Genomic DNA, 20667 nt, shown 5'->3' with positions numbered 1-20667 from the left:
AATTCTAGAGAAGCAGCCCTTTGCTTCCTAGAAGCACTGTTGATGGGGAAGCAGGGGTAGAGATGGCAGTTACCTTATTTCAGATGTTTGATTAAGATTAGTGCAATTGCTGAACATAAATGGCAGGTCAGAGGAAGAAGTTTGTGATGCTATGTAATGTGTGCTCTTGGCAGAAGACAGCGGTTTGTTTAAGATGGATATGAACAATGTGGGCGTAATTCAGAGGCAAATGCAGACGCAAAGTCTATAGGTGGACACCAGTGTGTCCTTTATGCAAATGCGCCTGTGTATATCCCTGCATTCCAATGTGCAAATGCTGCGATGCCCACTGCCAGCGTCCGCTTGCGCAGTAATACAGATTGGTGCATCCTTTGACACCACCATCGGGCCCCCCACCTAAACTTGCTCCAGTCCTATGGCAGGTTCAGTTTCTCCTACAACTCTTGAATATATTTCTCGGTGAATATTTTCTCTTGATGCACATGGAGAAAGTGCGCCATATATATAAAATATATTCAAGTGTTGAAAAAAGGATCTTCAAAAAAGTGTGGTGAAAAGTGTTTATTTCTTAGGGCATGCATTATTTTTGAGCTCTATTACACCTATATTGAATTTACATATGCAGCTGCTCTGTCCGCGTATGCACTCCTATGTGAGCAGCTGAGCGTTTGCGTATGTAACTACTTTCACCATAATGCCCATGACACTCATAATACACCCCTAAGGCGGTCCATCTCTGTGTGTGCACTAATACACCTCCCTGTCACCGGGATAGCCCAGTACCTTTCAATGTACCCCTCCATGCGGTCACCTGACATTAGAACTGCACACAGTGGTGATTTTGCTGGCAATGTGGTGCTTAATGTTCATTTTCAGGGGCTACAGGTTGTTATGTATGATCATGTGCTATGATGTGTGTTTTGTAGGGTTTATTTTTCTGTATCTGCACTCTATGGGGTTTATTTACTAAGATGGAAGTTCTATTGAAGATGGAATGTTGCCCATAGCAACAATAATCTACTTCTTATTTATTTTGCAAATAATACACAGAATCTGATTGGTTGCCCATAGTTACATCTCATCTTCAGTAGAACTCCCATCGTAGTAAATAAACCCCTACAGGTGTAATGGGGGTTTATTTTTCTCAGTGCTCTCTGTGTAAGTTTAGAAGGGCTACAGGCTGCTGCTATGAATGGCTAGCAGTGCAGTGGATGGGGCAGGGTGTTGTAATTCAATGGGTCCGCTTTATTGTAAGTGTGAAATAAAGATTGCAGTGTGAATTTGTGGTAAGTGGGTGTGGTTTGTAGGGTGTTTCAGAGGTGAGCTCAGATACTCCTTGTAGTAATGTAAGATGTGGGTGTTGCAGGATTAGGAATAGTGGAAGTTGCTGGGCGGTGGAGGCGCACACATGTTTTTATCAATCATTTTCTGTCAGTTTCTCTGCTGTCCCTGGGCTGTGTCTCTCAAAGCTGCCTGCCACCTGTCCCTAACTCTCCATGAATCAGGCTGTTACAGCCACCCGACCTCACTGGGAGGGACTGGCAGTCAGTAGGGAATCTTAGCTAAGCGGGTAACAGATAGGAAGTGTGTGCGTGTGTAACATTGTGTGTGTGTGAATGTCTCATTGTCTTTCTAACATATCACTGTGATTAACTATACTTGTCATTGTAGCGATTACAGTGTGGCTGGGCATAATTACACTACATAACATACAGTACAATGCGCTTGTGTGATTGATTGTGTGTGGTCGTTGTACACATACACAAGTAGAACAACACAGCAAGAGGGGCGTTTCAGAGAGAAATGTATGTGTATGGACTTGACCATGAGGTAAGTGCCTATATAAAGCGATATTTGTGTTCCCGTATTATATATAATACTAGATCAGCTGGAAGTTGGACTCTATGTATTTTCCACATTTATTTTTTACTTATTCTGTTTCACTTTTGTAATCTTGCTTTCCTCTCAACCAAGCTTATGTCGGTACATTACAGACCTTGGCCCCTTTTCCTAAAAACAGCATATTAATTGGTGGTTATTTAGTCCTAATCTTTCCATGTGATCAGGATGCATCTGATGGCTTATATGTTTGTTCCTCCAGGGGTCAGCAGAATCATACACCAGTCGCCCTTCAGATTCAGATGTATCCCTTGAAGAGGATAGGGAGGCTCTGCAGAAGGAGGCAGAACGCCATGCTCTAGCACAACTGGAGAAAGCCAAGGTAGAATGGATGTGTTCATATGCATTTGGGCCTATGTAGGACTGTAGTTGTCCATTATAGCAAGGTGATATGTGGCCCACTGTACTCAGCATCACGTCTCCCAACAGACCAAGCCTGTGGCTTTTGCGGTTCGGACGAATGTGGGATATATCCCAGCATCCGGGGAAGATGCTCCGGTACAGGGGATGTCCATCAACTTTGATCCCAAAGATTTCCTTCACATCAAGGAGGTATGACACTGGCATTATATTATAATTGATTTCTTATATTAATAGATTTATTCCTGTCATATTGGCATATATTCAATGCCGTGGCGAGCGGTGACTGCGAGCAGGACTTTTTGCTCGCAGTCACCGCTCACCCTGTCAGTATTCAACTGACCCCCCCTCATTCGCAAATTCCCCCTCGCTCCGTTTTTTGAGCGAGGGGGAATTTGCGAATGTGCATCCAAAAGCTGCGAGAGCCGAGGCTAATTACAGCGAGTTTGCTGCACTAGCCGCGGCTCTCGCAGTTTAGGGGAATCCTCGCCGTTCTGTGACTGCGAGGATTCCCCCAGAACGTTGCATAGTGCGAGCGGCCGGCGCGGGGGTTAAACTGCGAGGATCACTGGTTTTCTGTGATCCTCGCAGTTTAACCCCCTCGCCGGCCGCTCGCACCGGCATTGAATACTCACCATTGTGTTTCTCTACCATCAAAATAATCATATATATGTGTGTTCACTTAATAGCATGTCATAATTAAGGGGTAAGCCAGGGGTTCCCAAACTTTTTTTAATCACGGCACCCTAGAGCATCAAAATATTTTCAAGGCACCCCTAGGCCAAATGCTTCTTATTGAGAAATTCAGAAAATATTAAATTAAGTGCATTGTGTTTATATGTCACAGTTATCTGGTGAGGGACAGTATTTGCTCCTGTTTGTCCACATATATTATGATTGGCAGCCACAAGCACTGGTTTTGCCTGGTACATTGACCATAAATAATATGAATTTATCCTGGTCCACCAACCCAAGGCACCCCTGCAAGTGTCCTGAGGCACCCCAGGGTGCCTAGGCACACAGTTTGGGAACCACTGGGGTAAGCATAAGCAACCCGTGTCGCAACATCCTCATGAGTTTTTCTTTTGGTGCTGGCTAAAACTGGCAGGGCGTGCTGGGATGTATAGTTTCCCAGCAGCTGGAGTGCCACAGGTTGACTAACCCTCTAATAAGTAATCAAATATTGCACGGTGTAACAATGAATCATATCATAAATGTAAAGTAAATGAACTGATACTGTACAACTGAGTGCTTAAAAACTAATATCTTGGAATTTATACAATTTTATCTTTATTTTCAATATTCAATATATGTCTGGCTCTGTAACAATACAGCAAAGAAAAAACAACAGTCCTTTTTTAATCTTATTAATCTTAGACTACTGCACAGTCTAAGAACTAAGAACACTGGTAAGCAGAACAACTATAATAAACTCTGTCATTTAACATCGATTTTTGGCCAAACGTGGACGCACTTACCACAGCCATGTGACCTCATCAAGTGGGTTCCTAACATTCCTGAGGCTCTAGTCCAAAACTCCTTGGGTAATTTTAATTAGTATGGGTTCTTCCATTTGCAGTCAACATATTGAAACAGGCACTATAAAGGGTAAGTCCTGGATACATTTATTTAATATGTCAGCATTTGGCATGAGTTCAGGGCATGGGGTCTCCTGGATTGGTGGGGCCGGGCTGCTTTGAGGCACCATTATTGTAACTCTTATGCTGCTTTCAGACCGCATCTCTGGCTTTGACCCTGTATTTGGAAACGTTTCCAAAAACGGGTCTGCCAGATAAAACCCCTTTCACACCGCAGCACTTAAACGGTATATTACCGTTTAAGTGCCGATTTTTTGACACTGGCAGACCCGTTTTTGGAAACTTTCCAAATACAGGGTCAAAGCCAGTGCAGCCTTCAGCCCTCCCCTCCGTGCAGCTCCCCCCCCCCCCTCGCGCGTGTTGACGCCCCCCCCGCGCATGTCGACGCCCCCCGCACATGTCGACGCCCCCCGCGCATGTCGACCCCCCGCGTGTCGGCGCCCCCCCGTGTCGACTTACCCCGTGCCGGTACCTCCGCTGTGGATCCCGGCACTGCAGCTCAGTATGCTCGGAAAGCACTTATGAAAAAAGTGTCTTCCAGAAAATGGCTGCCCCATAGGAAACCCAGTTTAAAAAAACTGTCTTTCGTATGGGGGCAGCCATTTTCTGAAAGACACTTTTTTCATAAGTGCTTTCCGAGCATACTGAGCTGCAGTGCCGGGAACCACAACGGAGATACCGGCACGGGGTAAGTCGACACGGGGGGGGGGGGGGGGGGGCGCCGACACGCGCGGGGGGGGCGTCGACACGCGCGGGGGGCGTCGATGCGCGTGCGGGGGGTGTCGACACGCGCGCGGGGGGGGGCTCCAGTGCTGTGAATACTTAATGAGCGCTCATTAAGTATTCACTGTGCTGAATTTAGGACCCAGCTCATTGGCTGGGTCCTAAATACCGTTTCAGAACCGATTTTGAGCCTAAAATACCGGTTCTGAAACGGGTAGGACCCTGCATTTTAACCGGTTAGAAAAAACGTTTTTTTCTAACCGGTTAAGTGGTCCTGCACCTTTCAGACCGCACACATTACCGTTTTAAAACGGTAAAAAAACGGCAATATACCGTTTTTAAAGTGCGGTCTGAAAGGGGCATTAATGTAACGCTTTAACACTAAGCTGTTTTGTACTAATTGTAAAATTTTTCAACACAGAAATTGCTACTTCTCACTTATGTAAAGGCCCCCATACACTGGTCCCACTTGTCTGAGGCACAAGTCAGACCAGATTTCCTTTGAACTTCCCCAGCAGCTCCCCCGGAATGCTGGCATCCGATTTGGCACTTGATATGCCATGTTTACCTGCGAATTATTGCATGCAATAAATTGTATGTAAAATGACTCATTGCTAAAAAGCACCTTCAATGTGCACCAATGGCTGCATATACGATTAATCTTATGTGCAGTACGTTCAATCTCCTGATCCAATCCCATGCACACAGGACCGCGCTTCAGATCGGATGTACATGCCATTTTGTCTCAATCCGTCGGAATCAGGTGAAATCGGCCAAATCGCACCACTTCTTATGTATTTACCACTTTAAAAAATGTAATTGCTAATTTTATTAGTACAGAGGTTTCAAAACTGTGTGCCATGGCATTCTGGGATGCCTCGGGACACTTGCAGGGGTGCCCCGGCAGTGGTGTAATTTTGTCCCAGTCAAACAGAGGCAAGATGAAATTAAATTAAATACCAACCCTATCTTATAAAGTGGAGACTATTTACATACATACACTAGGCCCATATTCAAAGACTATTTTAATGGGATACATACATTCACTAGGCCCATATTCAATGCAGCCGACGAGGGGGTTAAACAGTGGGGATCGCCAGGGGCGAAGTTAGGGGTCAGGCCACCCCTAGGCACAACATTTTTGTGTCCCCCCTGTTTCAGATGTAATCATATATGTATATACATTGTTATATTTATATTTCATTTAAATTTAACTGTAGCCCACCTTAATATTTTTTTAAGCACTCTGGGCTGCTCACTGTACAGATGACCCGGAGGGAGGCACATATTAGTACAGAGTGATTAGCAGTGTCTCCATCAGTCTCTCTCACACTGTGACTGACTGAGTGCAGGGAGGCTCTGAGCGCCGCTCAGCTGCTGGATATGCAGCCAATAGACTGTGTGTGTGTAGAGTAGCCAATGGGCGGGCGCCGGCAGCAGTGAGCCTGAGCCATTTTCGGATACACAGGGGGACCGTAGGACCCAGCCACTAAGCGGTGATGTAATGTGTATGGCAGAATGGGTGGGCAGTGACGAGCGGCGCTGCCGCCAACATATAATAATTCATGTCTGCGGCGGCGGTGCTCGCCGCTGCCCATCCGCTGTGCCATGCTGCTATTTAACAGAATGTGAGCCTGTCTGCCGCCCTTAAATGGTGCCGCCTTAAATGGTGCCGCCCTGAGGCCAGTGCCTCACGGGCCTAGGCACAAATCCGGCCCTGGGGATCGCAGAAAACAAGCGTCCCTTGCTGTTTAACCCACACGCCAGCCGCTCACCCTATTCAACATTCTAAGGGAATCCTCGCTGTCAGAGGACTGCAAGGCTTCCCCCAAACAGCGAGGCTAGCGGCTAATGCAGGGAGCCTGCTGCATTTACCCACGAGTCTCGCTGTTTCAGCGGCCGCATACACCGTTTCCCCCACGCTCCAAAAACAGAGCGAGGGGGAATCGGCGTATGCAGGGGGGTCAGTTGAATACTGACCCTGCGTGCTGTGACAGCAAGCAGGCAGCACTGCTCACTGTCACAGCTCGCCAGCAGCATTGAATACACCCCCTTTTACAGCCACTTATTTGACATGGACTACAAAGACAGCAGAATGCTGTTGTGCTGCTATTAAACATAGTAAGTTTAAACATGCGACTACAGAGGGTCGGAAGGGGCAGAGAGCTATTAGCATGTAACTGAAGCTCCGTGTGACTCTCTGCCGAGTGTATGGTTAAACGATACCTTTTCTGAAGAGTCTGTAGCACTGAGGCCCTCATTCTCGTTGGCTCACAAAGCAGCGTGATTTTTCTGCTTTGCGAGCCTTATTTTCCACGCAGTGCTGCGAATGGATGATTTGCATATACATCCATTTGCAGCCTTGCGTAGGTGCCCAGCCACTGAATGATTTCTGAAACACTCACTAATCTATGTCACTCTCTGGTGACTTAGGTTAGCGGAGCCCTGCTCCATGATCAAGGCGGCCAGCTGACAACTGGTGACATCAGCTGCCCACCCCCGGAACGCCCATTGCTTTCCTGGATGCACCCAGCATTTTCCTGGGTACACCCAGGAAACACTGGGAGTTCACATGTGAACGCCCCATGCCTGCCTCCTGTACACCCACCTGGCTGTGTGAGACTATGGAAGTCTCCTAGGGCACATCAGAGAAGACCCGCACATGCGCATATTTACTTATGCGTATACGCAGAACTATACGCAATGGGGCGAACCGATTATAATGAGGGCCTGAGCTCCAGGTTTGGGCAAGTGCCTATACTAATGGTGGCGGTTGTGGCGGCCGGTGCACAGGTTTCCACTTGGACATGTATGAACCCTGACGTTGCTGGAATGGAATATAGCACTAGCATACAGTGATGTATGGGATGGTAATGTATAAACAAGCCAGTTTTAAAATAAAAAAAATCACGAAAAACTCATCTCAACCTTTTTTTATGTTGCCCTTTTTTATGTTGAACTTTTGCTTGTGCCAACCTTTTGGCCATGTTGACCTAATGCACATTGTCCTTCTGACTGTCCACAAATATTGGGTGACCTTTTGACTGTTGACCTAGACACTGTCCACTTAATGAAATAGTTACCTTCTACGTGTGTATTATATAGCTAGACGTGGACCTTATGTTGCTAGCAATTGGTGTTGGCTACATGTGAACCCTCTGAGTGTTAACCACCTGAGGAAGTTTATAAATCGCAGCACAACTTCTCTTTTTAGTGACAATTTTCACAATCAAGGATGCTTGTATAGTAAAGCTGGGTACATAATTATATATATATATATATATATATATATATATATATATATATATATATATATATATATATATATATATATATATATATATATATAGAACAACATTTCCCCCTGTGTATATATATATATATATATATATATATATATAATTGAAAAAAGAGACTGGCACTCAAGGGTCTTGGTACAACAAGTGAAAAAACATCCAACGTTTCGGGGCTGCGCCCCTTTGTCAAGGTGTATGTGGTAACAGAAACAAATGCAAGTGCTTACCTTAAATAAGGAATGGTGTGTAAGAGGCGGCGTGAAACGCTGGGCCCTGTCTGCCGCAGCTGCGGGTGTGTACTTTAAATGTTATTTCACTCTGTTTAATCACCCCAGGCAACATGAAGCTCTGGAGCTGTTCTGCCCCTGGCGGCCACTCATTGAATGAGCAGGGTTACCTAGACAACCTCAGAGCTTGCGTCTCAAGCTCTGTCTCCCGCTACTTCCGGCTGCGTCAACATCAGCCGCGTCACTTCCGCCTACACACCCGCAGCTGCCACAGACAGGGCCCAGCGTTTCACGCCGCCTCTTACACACCATCCCTTATTTAAGGTAAGCACTTGCATTTGTTTCTGTTACCACATACACCTTGACAAAGGGGCGCAGCCCCGAAACGTTGGATATTTTTTCACTTGTTGTGAATACACGTGTTGTACCAAGACCCTTGAGTGCCAGTCTCTTTTTTCAATTATTCCACTAACTGGATGGGCACCGGGGCAGCTGCCACATTGGAGTGAGTGCCGGACCGCACTGCCTTATATATATATATATATATATATATATATATATATATATATAGTATTGTATCCAAGGGTCCGGCACTCCCAATAACGGTTGTTAACTTTGGCTGGTGCCTGCACAGAAGAATTTGCAAAGTCCAGTGTAGGTGCGGCACTCAGCGCGAAATAGCAGAAATAATACCAACAGCAGTGGTTAAAGACAACGTTTCAGTTGTATTTTTTCACAACTTTTTTCAAGTCATACAGTGTAAAACAATAATGAACATACCTTTATAGCAGAACAAAACTATAAAGGTATGTTCATTATAGCTTCCGGCAGTACGTGCTGTACAGGCGCGCGGCCGCTTCTTGTGTTGCTAAGATACCATCGTTGCGGTCGGGTAGACATGACGCCACCTATATATATATATATATATATATATACATAGATGCTGTTGGTCCCTTTTGCTCTTGGATTTGAGCGTGAGGGAATAAAGGCGGCACTCCAAGGATTTTTTATAAACTTGAAAAAACTTTTATAAGTATTTACATAGTGAAGGAATTGGACATCAACAGCGACGTTTCAAGGCCTGTCGGCCTTTTCATCAGTATGTCGTCCAAAGTTCGGTCTGTGCTGTGCAAAAACAAGTAACTGATATATATATATATATATATATATATATGTCTAGTGTCTGTGAGCCTCCAAAACACTGCCATCTGCTGGCAGAGCGTGAAACTACATCTCTTTCTCACACATGTAAAATCACAGAAGGTAGCAGACTATCTTTCGAAGCTTTTGCTTTGAGCAGGCTTACTAGTATACAATATGCTCCTTGTGCGATATTGTTAAAGATGTAACTTGAACTCCCAGGCAATCGATCATTAATGATATTGTTCAGTGACGTCACCCAGCCCACGCTCAGAACATGCAGTTGATAACTATATAGTCAACATTTGTTTGCATGTTCAGATGATTGTGGAAATAGTTAACGACCTATGTGTGTGTGCATTGTTAACAATATAGTGCGTACCCACTAGTTGATATCCACGATATACCATTAACAATATCGTTCTCATGCGTATTGTTAATGATATATCGTATAAGTGTGATACTTATTCTCTGAAGTGCAGAAATGAGATTGCTTTTGCAGGGCTGTTTCCAAAGACTTTGAAATGGATATACATCTTTAAATACCCTTGCGCCAAAATGTACCGTAGGTGTCTCACCTTTATTTTAACCCTCCGTTTCCCACAATATGTAGATATGAGTGATGAGCTCACAACTATTGATTCTCATTTCCCAGAAATATAACAATGACTGGTGGATTGGGCGAGCGGTGAGAGAGGGCTGCGAGGTGGGCTTTATCCCCAGTCCTGTCAAGCTTGAACACATGAGAATGTTGCAGGAACAGAAGATGCGACAGAGTCGGCTCAGTACAAGGTGACTACTAATTTGCACAGAATATAAGTAATTTAGGTACTTGTGAATTATCCGGGCGCCCGATGTTGAAATTGTATTACAGTACATTAAGAATACGATGCGACGCGATGCGATTTCCCTTGAAATTTCCTTGAAGACAAAATCGCGTCGCATTGTATGCTATTGTATGGTATACAATGCGACGTGACGAGATTTTAACCCATCCCGCCCAATTGTAATCCCGCCCTCTGCCACATCTGGCAGAATTTCACTCTGAGGGAGTTTTGTCAGGAGATAACAACTGGTTTGCTGTGGTGCTGTGTATGAGACTTTTCCTGAGGTGATTTTTCAGGTATTTTCATTCAATTTCTTTGGATATTGGCCCATTTTGCCCCTTTCATCCTATTTGACGGTATGGCTTTGCCGGGCAGTATCTTCAGCCTCCCCAAGACGGAAGAGGATACTGTGAAGTTTATGCAGGACAATGGGCTTCTTCCAGCGACAGCTACCTGTCCAAACGGACACCCAATGCGCCTGTCTGTGAATGAGCGGAAATGGCGCTGCTATATAAAATGCTGTGGCAAAAAGCAAAGTCTACAGGCCTCACTGTTTTACCCTGGATGCAGACTCCCATTCATGACAATCCTCAGGTTTATTTTCTGCTGGAGTGAGGAACTTACATCCATAGAGTTCTGTGACAAACATCTGAATATCTGCAATAAGACGGCTATCTTCTACAACGCCTTGATGCGGGGGGCGTGTCAATGCGACCTCATGTCCCAGCCTCAATGCCGTATTGGTAGAGCAGGCAAAATTGTGGAGATAGATGAGTCGCTGTTTGCAAAGAGACAAGCGAATGTCGGCAGAGTTCTCCCACAGCAGTGGGTCTTTGGAGGAGTGTGTCGCGAATCAGGGGAATGTTTCATGTTGCCTGTGGAAAAGAAAGATGCGACAACCCTGATGACCGCAATTGCAGAGCATATCGAGGCTGGCACTACAATTGTAAGTGATTGCTGGCGTGCCTACAATACCGCAGAACTTGAGCGTGCTGTATACAATCATTTGAGGGTGAATCATAAATATAACTTTGTGGACCCGGACACTGGAGCACATACACAAAACATTGAAAGACTATGGGGATGTGCAAAGTGGCGGAACAAACCCCAGCGGGGCACAGCCCGCCATCACCTTGACTCTTACATGCAAGAATTTGTGTGGCGAAAGTGCCTGGCGGGTGACAGCCCATTTACACGCATTCTACATGCACTAAGTTTGTTGGTGAAGTAATTATGCCTATTAATGATTGTATGATATGTGTTCTTGTTGTTCTAATTTATTGCTGATTGTTGTTCGCATTAATTACAGTTATTCCTTAAATTCTGTTGTCCCTAAAGTGTCAGATATGAATGATATTGATGAATGATATTGGATGTTCACAACCAGGCCACTATCAACGCGAACCCGAAGCGTGGCGAGCACAGCGAGCCTGCGAGGGGCGGCGGTACGCGTCCTCCGACCTTTTCATACCCCCACTATCCACGTCGGCGTGGAGTTGAGAATATAAAGTGTGGCGAGCCCGAAGCGTGGCGAGCGGACGCGGACACCTGTGAAGCCCGCGAGGGGACGCGGATAGCTGTGAAGGTGTCCGCGTCCCCTCGCAGGGCTCGCTGCGCTCGCCACGCTTCGGGCTCGGTGGCTCGCTGCGCTCGCCACACTTTATATTCTCAACTCCACGCCGACGTGCATAGTGGGGGTATGAAAAGGTCGGAGGACGCGTACCGCCACCCCTCGCGGGCTCGCTGTGCTCGCCACGCTTCGGGTTGGTGTCATTAGTGGGGTGGCGTTAACAATGGGGGTGGGATTTCCCTTTTTTCACTTTTTTGGGGGTTTTGGGCATTTTTACATTGAAATAAATGTAAAATCGGGTCTCAGGGACCATTTTACATTGATTCCAATGTTAAAATCGGGTCCACTGCTAAAACCGGGTCCTTCTCTCGTCGCGTCGCATCGCATCGCATTTGGTTAACACGCGATACGACGCGATTTTTCGGACCCGATCAAAATATCGGGCGCCCGGATAATTCACAAGTACTGTAATTTACCAAAAACATACTAAATTGGCCTTACTAACTCAGGAATATATTTACTTAAGTACTTTTTTTTTCTTTTTTTAAATATTAAATGTTGCCCATAGCATCCATTGAGTTTTTACTTAGCGATTTATCTAAGACCTTTTAGAAGATAGTAGATAGAATCTCTCGCAGCATATTCCATTTACAATAAGCAGTGTTGTATAATATCTAAGCACTGTATAAATAGATATTAAAACACATAATTTGTATGATGCTCCTACGCCACATACTTAATATTTCTCTTTGCTAATTTCTCATTACAGTAAATCCATTGGGAACTCAAATAGTTTAGGTGACGTTGTCAGTGGCACTCGCAGACCAACACCCCCGGCCGCAGGTAAATGATCCGTTATTGACCATCTTTTCGCTCAGAAACCATATTCCCATGTTAGAACCGCCAACCCATTGCATACATGCCTTGGATGTATGAGACAATTATAACTTATTGCTGCATTTGTTACAATGCAATTAGACAAATACACAACCTATAGTATAGTATTTTTACGACATTGAATGCGGTGTAATGACGGATTGAATGAAATGAAGGTTTTTTTGTGATTTTGGTGAATGGAGCTCACATCTAAAAAGGAATACACAAGAAATCTGATACAGAAGATAGAAGAATGCACAGGGTTCTATTTTATCAAACACTCAGAATATGGGCCCCGACCTTAACTTCATTTACTGTCATTGATCTTTTTTCATACTGGGGCTGATTCTAAGTTGGGAGCAAAGTAAAAAAGAGCTGGTAAAGCTGTATTTAATAGAGACTATGTTGCAATGGAGGGGATGCAAATATTTTTGTTGTTGCATGCAAGGTAAATAGTGGCTGCTTTTGCATGTAGCCCACAAATGTTGGACAGCTCTATTTAGATCTGAGTTTGAACACATTTGTCTCAAACCTAAATCTCTCTGCAGATTTCAAATCTTTCCCACGTGCAATGGCATAACTTGTGAGTGGTAGGCCCAGGTACAAAAATATGCCTATAGCCCCTTCCCACCCCAAAAATCATTATATGACACATGGTAGAGGGTAACAGGGAAACTAAGATAGGAAGAGGCAGTGGGTGACAGGGAGAGGCAATGGGTTACAGGGAAGGAAATAGGATGACAGGGTGGGGCAGTTGGTGATAGGCTTAGGTAGTGGGTGAAGGTAAGAGGCAATGGGTGACAGGGAGAGAGCGACAGCAGTGGGTAACAACTAGATGGTAATGCCAAAAATAGGGTGGCAGCAGTGGGTGACAAGGAAAAAGTGACAGCAGTGGGTTACAGGGAGAGAGTGATTCCAGTGGGTGGCAGGGATCTGGTGATGCCAGGTAGAGGGTGACTGCAGTGAGTGACAAGAAGAGGGTGACAGGCAAAAGGTGACACCAGTGAGAGGGATATAGTAGCTAGTGACAGGGAGAGGGTGACAGCAAGTGGATGGCAAATATATTGTTTTACAATTTTCTTACCTGAACACAGAACGGCAATGCATTGATGGTGGATCCTTCTTGGGTTTAACGCTGGTAATGGTCGCCGGATCGTGATGTCAGATCCGCGGTGCAGGTGGTAAAGATACTGTAGCCTTAGGAAAAAATCCAGTGTGGGAGCAATTGAGAGAGAGTAGAGGATCGTGGCTCCTCCTCCTACTCCTTCTCCAGCTGGTCACACTCAGACAGGCAGCAGCTGCTGCAGATTACTGGGGGACTGGTGACCTACAACATGGAGCATGAATGGGGGGTATGGTATACAGTGTAATGAGTCAGTGTGACTCATTGTAATGCTGTGGACCCCTTTACTGCAGCAGGCCCCAAATGCATTGCACCAACTGCACTGCAACGTGATTTTGCAAAGGTGGAAAGTTAACTGTCCTTTCCTTCTGTGCTCTCAGCTCACTATCAGCCTCATTGCATCTTATACTATCTTTCTCATCTCCTGTCATTTATTGTCTCTTCTTTCCATCCTCTCCATCTTCTTAACCCCTCATCCATTTATTGTCCTACTACCATCTTCCCTTGTTTTTCATGATGGCTTTTTTTATTGACATTTCTGCATTCTTCTTTTTGTTGTTTCCAAAGCACTGTTCTTTATGACCCCTTTCCCCACCTCCCTTCCTATTCTCTGACTCACTTGACATTTTCTGCTATATCAGTCTTCCTCTATTGCATCCCTGAAACCATCTCCTCATCTCCAGGTCCCCTGGAATCCCCATTAGCTTATGACTTAGATCCTGCTGATTTAGAATATGATGAGACAGAGCATCAGGTTCCTCAACACACCCCAAACAACAGCACTGGAAGCGTAACAACCCCCCCATCCACTACCAAACGTGTCCCTTTCTTTAAAAAGGTAACCAATACCCCACCCATTGTTATTACTAACACTCGTCACCCTCCAAGGTTTGCTGCAAGTTTGGTAACACAAAGCTTGTGTTTGAAGAGTGTTTCTATTGTGCAATCAGGAAGTGTGACCTGTGTTTGTTTGTGGTTTTGCATATTTTGATGTCTATATTTATACACATACAGTATATCTATGTGTGCTGTGTAGTTATGGCTCTAGAAACCATTATCAGGGCAAAGCTTAGTGACTACCATGACTCATGACCCCCATGGGTCATGAGCATTAGGAGTTGCTATATTGTAGATTTTATGATGAGATTATAGGTAACACTTAGTATTGTGTTAGTATTTGAACTAATGTTCTATCCAGTACTTATTGGTATAATAAAAAGGCACCGGTGCTCACATAAACTGCTGAAGGTCCCATGGCAGGACTAGTGTCTCCCTGGTGTATAACTAGTTCATTCCGCTTAAATACAAGTTCCTGAAAAAGTGTCAAAATATATTAGCAATAGCAGTAGAAGAGCTGTCTGTCTCCAGAAACACGCTGCTGTTACTCAAGACCGGTGAGCATTATTAACAAAGATCAGTGACTATATCTAGGATTTAAGCGTGGGTTGGAGTGGACAAAGGTTAGCATTTTTGATCTCTTAAACAAGGGGTCTAATGAGCTGGTGCCTATTGCTACACTGTACCTGTGTATGAAACATAATTCATACATCAACTTGTCTTACATAGATACCAATTACAGATATTAAGAATAGATTGAATCCAGGAAAGTTACAGCTGGTTAATATAAAAAAATAAGGCTACTTCCAGAAAAATAAAAATAAAACTGTGTTAAAAACTGAATAGTCAAAGAGACAGTGTGTCTGAGACCTGAGGCTGTCTCTCTGGCTCCATTAATAGGTATTGTATTGATCAACCACAGGTAATATGGAGCAGCCAATCAGTTGCAGAGACCACATGGAGATATGTGTCAGGACATTACATAAAACTTTATTGTAATTGAATAAGGCAAACATGCTGACACCTTGGCATTAGTGTTCCTAGTGATACTATACATTTTATTCAGTGGTGGAACTTCGTCATCCCCATCACCAGGAGACAAGATCCCCACTCCACCCCCCCCCCCCCCCCCCCCATCCCTATGCTGTGGGTACTGGTATTCTGTAGCAGGACTCTTTTTTGGTGCCCATGTATACATCCTCCACACACACACACCTGAGGCAAATGTCTCCATTACAACTGGGAGTTACGCTAACATGAGTTTAGTGTGTATAAAAGCATAAACTATTTCTTCATTTACTGCGTATCATGACAATATACTACTGGACAATATGAATTACAGTAGTAATAATGTCAGTTACTTATTTTATCCTTCCATGTTGATTCTTTTCCATGCCGGAGCTGAATAATCAACAGATGGCTTTTCAGCTAGATCAGGCATGTCCAAACTATGGCCCTCCAGCTGTTATGAGACTAAAAGTCCCATCATGCCTTGCCACAGTTTTGCTATTAGGGAAAGCTAAAACTATGACAAAGCATGCTGGGATGTGTATTTTCACAACAGCTGGAGGGCCACAGTTTGAACATGCCTGAGCTAGATGATATTGTTCACTTAATTTTCTTTTTAATCACTGTTCATAAATTGTGGCTGCTAAAAGATCCACACTCATATACAGGCGTAATAACAAGCCATGTATGTGCATTCAATTCCTTTTTTTTAAATAGTACTTATGGGTTCTATGTGTTAGTGCATACATGTTTCTGCACATGCATGCCTCTGTGATTATAGCAGTAACATGCATGATATGTTTTCTTTTTTTTTCCAATCTCTTTTCACTTTTTCATCCCCTATCTATTCACTGACCTTTCCTTCCATTATCTCATAACCGCCACCTCTTCACTTTCACCCTGCCCCTATTCTATCACACCATTTGCCCCTGCACCACTCTCCTTTCCCTTCTGTTTTCTGCACTGACTACACATAGCCAAACAGAGGCAGAAGTCAGTAAGTAATTGTCTGCATATGTCTATTATGTCACCCTAATTCGTATTGTTGTGATGCTGTGTTAAGCTCCTGAATATTGCATGCTGTGTTGTGTCTGTGGACCATAGATGTTATACAAATGGGGTGCATGATGCCTAATGATTGAAAATACAGGTGGTAGGAGAGGTATAACCAAGTCTTTCTGTTACAGACAGAGCACATCCCCCCATATGATGTGGTTCCTTCCATGAGGCCAATCATTTTAGTTGGACCCTCACTAAAAGGATATGAGGTAATGTCAAAGGGAACAGTTGTAGCAGCTGCAGAAGTTGTTGAACTAAGGAGTTCTGTGACCTGCGGCTTCTTAATTAATTTGAATATTAAATGTAGATGTCAGTGGCATATTAGAAGAACGAGCTGGCTAAAATATTCAATTTTTGTCCTGTCTGGGGAACACTGATGCTGGGATATGAGGGAGAGGCCTGGAAATAGGCTACTATGCTAAAGATCCCCCTCCCTTATATGCTCCCCCCTTCCCCTAGCTTAGGGGTTCTCAAACTTGGTCCACAGGACCCCACACACAGTTCACATTTTCCAGGTTACTGGGCAGGTGCACAGGTGCATTCATTACTCATTGACATATTTTAATAGATCCACAAATGGAGCTAATTATTTCACTTGTGATTCTGTGAGAAGACCTGCAAAACATACACTGTGTGGGGTCCTGAGGACCGAGTTTGAGAACCTGTGCCCTAGCTCATTAGTGATTTTTTAGTTCTTGCAGAGAGGCACAAAGCTTTGGAAACCTAGAGGTTTTCATTTATTTCTAGTGGCATTTTCCCCTCTATTTTAGGTTGCCTTAATCCCCTTAGGGAATGAGGCTCTGGGGAGTGGGATCAGGGCAGTGTTGGCAGCCCACCCTGGAAGAAGGTCACCATATCTGCTGAGGCCCTGGCACTCTAATTGTTATCTTAAGCCACCAACTTACTTCACCCAGAAGCAGCAGCTTATAGCATAACAGCTGCCACAGCCTACTAATGATAGCGCTGGGAGGCTTATTATATCCTTCCTCCATTTTACTGTAACTTCATTGCCTCAACTGCCTAACACAGGTGTGCTGGGTGGTAAGGGGGAAAAAACCCTTAAAGAGGTGAAATGGAGGGTCCCGTCACCGGATTGACTGCTGCACTGTGGACCTTATTCTGATCTGTTCGGTCCGTGCATTCTCATGGAGGACCGATGCTTTGCATCTGTGTATGCGCAGGCGCGTTTCTGCACATGTGCAGACACAGGGTGCGTGCACCCACGGTGAACATTCAGTTCGCCGGGTGCACGTACCCCACACGGCGAGCGAGGGGCGGAGAAGGGCGGGAGCACTGGGCAGCCTCATTAGCATATGGGAACGCCCAGCGTTTCATGGGCGTTTCCATGAGAACACTGAGCGTTCTCAAGCTAATAAAGCTGTGACAGATATGCGGGGGCCTGGTAGCTGACATCACCAGATGTCAGCTGCCCGCCCTATCCTCGCACAGGGCGCCCGCAGTTCAAAGTCACACTATATAGGTGTCTCTGAACTGTGAGCGCTGGAGAAATCATTCGATGGTCGGTGACCATCGAATGATTTCTCTCCGCCTGTGAATGGATGATTATATAAATAATCCATACATAACCGTGCGGGAGGTTGTGCAAGTGAGGGGGGGTGGCGGCCGGCACTGCGGGCAGCGGGCGGCGTCTGATGGACTCGCAAGGCAGCGAGTTCCGCAGCCTTACGAGTCAATCAGAATAAGGTCCCGTATGTCTGTATTACTGACTGCCAAAGCTGGTCAGCCGTGGGGACTGCCGGGTTTCCAACATTTATTTTATGTTTATTTCTTAATTCACCTTTTATTTTTATTTTTTTATATATATCTTTTCAACACACCACTTCCTGCAGCCTTCACTCCTCTGTTTGTACCTGACTACATGCCATTTTGCTGTCACCAATCTGGATTCTCTAACCCTTGTTTGTTTGTGTGCCTGCAGGTCACAGATATGATGCAAAAAGCCTTATTTGATTTCTTGAAACATCGTTTTGATGGAAGGTAATGAATCTGTTATTTCATCTGTATAGACATGTCAACAAGTTTTTATAAGCACATGCGACACAACATATAAACCAAGCATGAAAGTTAACAGATACCCCTTTCACACAACACTTCAAACTCGGGTTATTGGCAGGTTGTTGCCGGGTCGAAGTGGAAGCACCAAACTTTATATGTCGGGTTGACCAACCCAGCAATTTGACCCGGGATATAAGAACGGTTAAACCCTGTTGCCAATTATACACAGGTTTTAATGTGATAGTGCCAGACCCAGGTGGGACCCAGGATCGAAATCCTGGGTCCCACCCGGAATATCAATGTGAAAGCTGTATTATTATCCTATAGTGCAATAGCTAGACACATCACTGTATATAACTTCTTTCAACGTTTTGCATTCATAACTCTGGTGTATGACATTGCCCCTTACCCTATTGGCCTCAGCTTGTGCTTCACCCTCTGTGTAAATCTCAGATAGGCACAAAACATACAATAAAATGTACCTGCTGCCTAATTCATCATATAACAACTGCACAATGCAGGGAGGTCTTGCAGCACATCTTCACAACATCCTTCCATTCTCATGTTGACAGGGATTGTGTAGTTCTTATACAACCGGGGTTAATTAGTAATTTGTTTAGTAGTGGATGGCCAGTGGCATCTCCAGCGAAAGGTATATGAGTGCATGTGGGTGGGTTAAGGATCACTCAAACTCAAAGCAGATAGCATTTATAATAACCCAGGTCATTGCCGGGTTGTTGCGGGTCGAGGTGCGGTGTGAAAGCACCAAAATAAATAACCTGGGTCGACCAACACGGCAATTCATCCCGGATTATATGAAGGGTTAAACCCAGGTCACCCTATGTATATTCGGCGACCCGGGTTTAATGTGAAAGGGTGGTCCGACCCGGCATAGCGATCTGGAAGTGGTATCAGAGACTTCTGTAGAATGTGGGGACTCAGTGGCATTTGGAAGGGCTGTAATGGCATTTTTTACAGAGTAACTGGCTGATGTGTGTGTGTTGGGGGGGCTGAGGTTTGAGGATTTTTTCAGTATAGAAAAGAGTAATATGCAGCGTTTTGTAGCTTATCATTATATCAGGTTGCCCATCACTGTAAGATATGTTATTATAAACTTTATTACAGCAGATTAATGCAAATATTTATATGGAATCTATTAACGACAATGCCTATATAAATAGTATATTTTACAATAATTTAGAGCTACATGATTAAAATCTACTATACATTCTGTTATTACTACAACTGGATTAAGACCTCTTGGGGCCCTAAACAACATATTGATATGGGACCCCTTCACAAAACAGCCAAAACAAGAAAGAGTTCATCTTGGCGCATCATTGCCTACTGCATCTTAGCTGGGAGCCTAGGCTGTCTAATGGATGCCCTAGCTATGGTCCTTCACACTGTGCCTGGTATTTTCCACATGACAGTGACAGTGATAGAAGAGAACATTGCAGAGCAGCAATTGTTTACCTCTCCTTTCTGTTTGCATAGCTTTCCAGATTCCCAGGATATAATATTGCAAATCTGTGCAGAAATAATTCTAAGAGAATAGGAGTTCCCAGTTAATTGATAGGTTGTATTCTCCTGAATATTGGTCTCCCCCCCCCCCCCCAAATGACTGCCTCCACACTGAGTAGGCGAAGAGTACAGCGTGATATTTTTAGATACAATGTGTGTGTGCGCGTGTGTGTGAGGCTTTCGGTTGACACAAATATTTCAAAACACTTGTAATAGTCTGTGTCAAGTGATTAGTCAGAAATGAATTGAATATCAAGATATGGAAATCCCCAGAGAGTTGCAGTAATATCCATGGTGTGCTTTCAGCCAGAAGGATTGTACAGTCACTAAGGCATACAAACCATTCAGTGCATGCAGTTATTCAGGCAACATTCCCAGCACTGCCTCTCACCAGCTCAGCATAAATGGAGACTATTTATATATGTATGAATTGGTGTAACTGCTTATAACAGTCCATGCGATACTATAATCCTGGATTATTCCGTTCCTCCTCAAGTCTCACCGAACTGAAATATTGTAAATATAATTGGAATGATATAATTTTAGTAAAGACTTTCAATCACTTTGTTAATGACAACTATACA

General features: G+C 44.4%; 1 protein-coding gene across 3 annotated transcripts in view; it reads left to right on the top strand.

Moving 5' to 3' along the window:
• Nucleotides 1–20667, top strand: part of CACNB1 (calcium voltage-gated channel auxiliary subunit beta 1) — a 120169-nt gene that overhangs the window by 85163 nt on the left and 14339 nt on the right. For 2 of the 3 annotated variants that reach the window (XM_083147173.1, XM_083147172.1), the window contains 7 exons: nucleotides 2102–2221; nucleotides 2329–2451; nucleotides 9899–10035; nucleotides 12410–12483; nucleotides 14323–14477; nucleotides 16672–16752; nucleotides 18483–18541. In XM_083147173.1, the coding sequence (XP_083003299.1) occupies nucleotides 2102–2221; nucleotides 2329–2451; nucleotides 9899–10035; nucleotides 12410–12483; nucleotides 14323–14477; nucleotides 16672–16752; nucleotides 18483–18541 (749 nt within the window). Of the gene's footprint in view, nucleotides 1–2101; nucleotides 2222–2328; nucleotides 2452–9898; nucleotides 10036–12409; nucleotides 12484–14322; nucleotides 14478–16461; nucleotides 16482–16671; nucleotides 16753–18482; nucleotides 18542–20667 lie in introns of all 3 variants that reach the window. The other variant, XM_083147174.1, reaches the window with a different exon arrangement.

The sequence above is a fragment of the Crinia signifera genome, chromosome 6 (assembly GCF_055691185.1).
Source record: "Crinia signifera chromosome 6, ASM5569118v1, whole genome shotgun sequence".
Taxonomy (NCBI): Eukaryota; Metazoa; Chordata; class Amphibia; order Anura; family Myobatrachidae; genus Crinia; species Crinia signifera.
This window is presented reverse-complemented; position numbering and strand designations above follow the sequence as displayed.